The 996-nt window shown below is 46.8% G+C and overlaps 1 protein-coding gene across 1 annotated transcript; it reads left to right on the top strand.

The window, feature by feature from the left end:
• Positions 1-455: 455 nt before the first annotated feature.
• SMIM36 (small integral membrane protein 36) lies at positions 456-785 on the top strand. Its single transcript, XM_075719404.1, has one exon. It carries the CDS (start codon positions 456-458, stop codon positions 783-785), a length of 330 nt encoding a protein of 109 aa, XP_075575519.1.
• Positions 786-996: the final 211 nt, after the last annotated feature.

Genomic DNA, 996 nt, shown 5'->3' with positions numbered 1-996 from the left:
GAGGGCAGGGCAAAAAGTTCTTAGTCAAAATGAGAATCAGGCTCATATGATTTGGAGAAAAGTTATTTCTTTGAGAAAAGAAATTACTTTCTCCCTAATTTATCTCTGTACTAATTACACAGCTCAGTTTTCTTCTGCCCACAAGCCCAAACCTACTTGTAGAAGGGAGGTTCTGCAAAATGCCCTTAGAGGAAACTCAGTTTGGTACCTGCCTGTCAAGGAAAGATAGCCCCTGAGCAAGGGGGATGTTTTCCTGTCAATATAGCATTCAAATTTAGCTTCTGCTGCTGTAGGCAACGTGGCATTAAAAGAAGGAGCTTAAGTTATTAAACTGAGCTGCTTTAATCATCCAGTTCGGGGAAATCCATTGCTACAGGAGACCTGAGGATTAATGTATTTTTACCGCAAAGCCAATACCTCTATTCTGATCGGTCAGCGGTTGCTCACTTGTGCATATGAAACTTCATTCTCCGGGTTTGCACTCAATAGTATGGGACCAAATGGAGTTTTATTTGGAGATTGATCCTGTTACCTTGAATCTCATCATTCTGGTAGCTAGTTATGTTATTTTGCTTCTGGTCTTCCTGGTCTCCTGCGTGCTCTATGACTGCAGGGGGAAGGATCCCAGCAAGGAATATGCTCCCGAGGTCCCCGCAGACACCCAGCCTCCAATCCGGCTGGTGGTGATGCAGCAGGGCTCCCCCGGCACCCGCTGGGCAAAGGGGCTCGTCTCTGCCTATGAAAACTCCTCTGACCTGCCAGGGAAAAGGACTACTGTTGTGTAAGGGAGCCTGCCTCAGAGCTCTGGCTTCTGCCGATCAGCCTGCCTCGTCTGCTATGTTTACTCTCCGACTGCAAAAGGATAGCGCATTCACAAGGTAAGCTGAGACGCCAATTTATTTGATATGGTGCCATTGCCAAGGGGGGGATTTTATGTTCAGCTGTGTTGTTCTGCATTGATATAGGCTTGCAGTCCTGCCTGCCATCCATAAAGAG

This window comes from Pelecanus crispus, chromosome 12 (assembly GCF_030463565.1).
Source record: "Pelecanus crispus isolate bPelCri1 chromosome 12, bPelCri1.pri, whole genome shotgun sequence".
In the NCBI taxonomy this organism is placed as follows: Eukaryota; Metazoa; Chordata; class Aves; order Pelecaniformes; family Pelecanidae; genus Pelecanus; species Pelecanus crispus.
Note: the sequence above shows the minus strand (reverse complement) of the source record. Positions and strands in the feature narration are given on the sequence as shown.

Bases quoted from the DNA above. Each gene is read 5' to 3' on its own strand.
- SMIM36 (XM_075719404.1), top strand. From the start codon at position 456: ATGAAACTTCATTCTCCGGGTTTGCACTCAATAGTATGGGACCAAATG.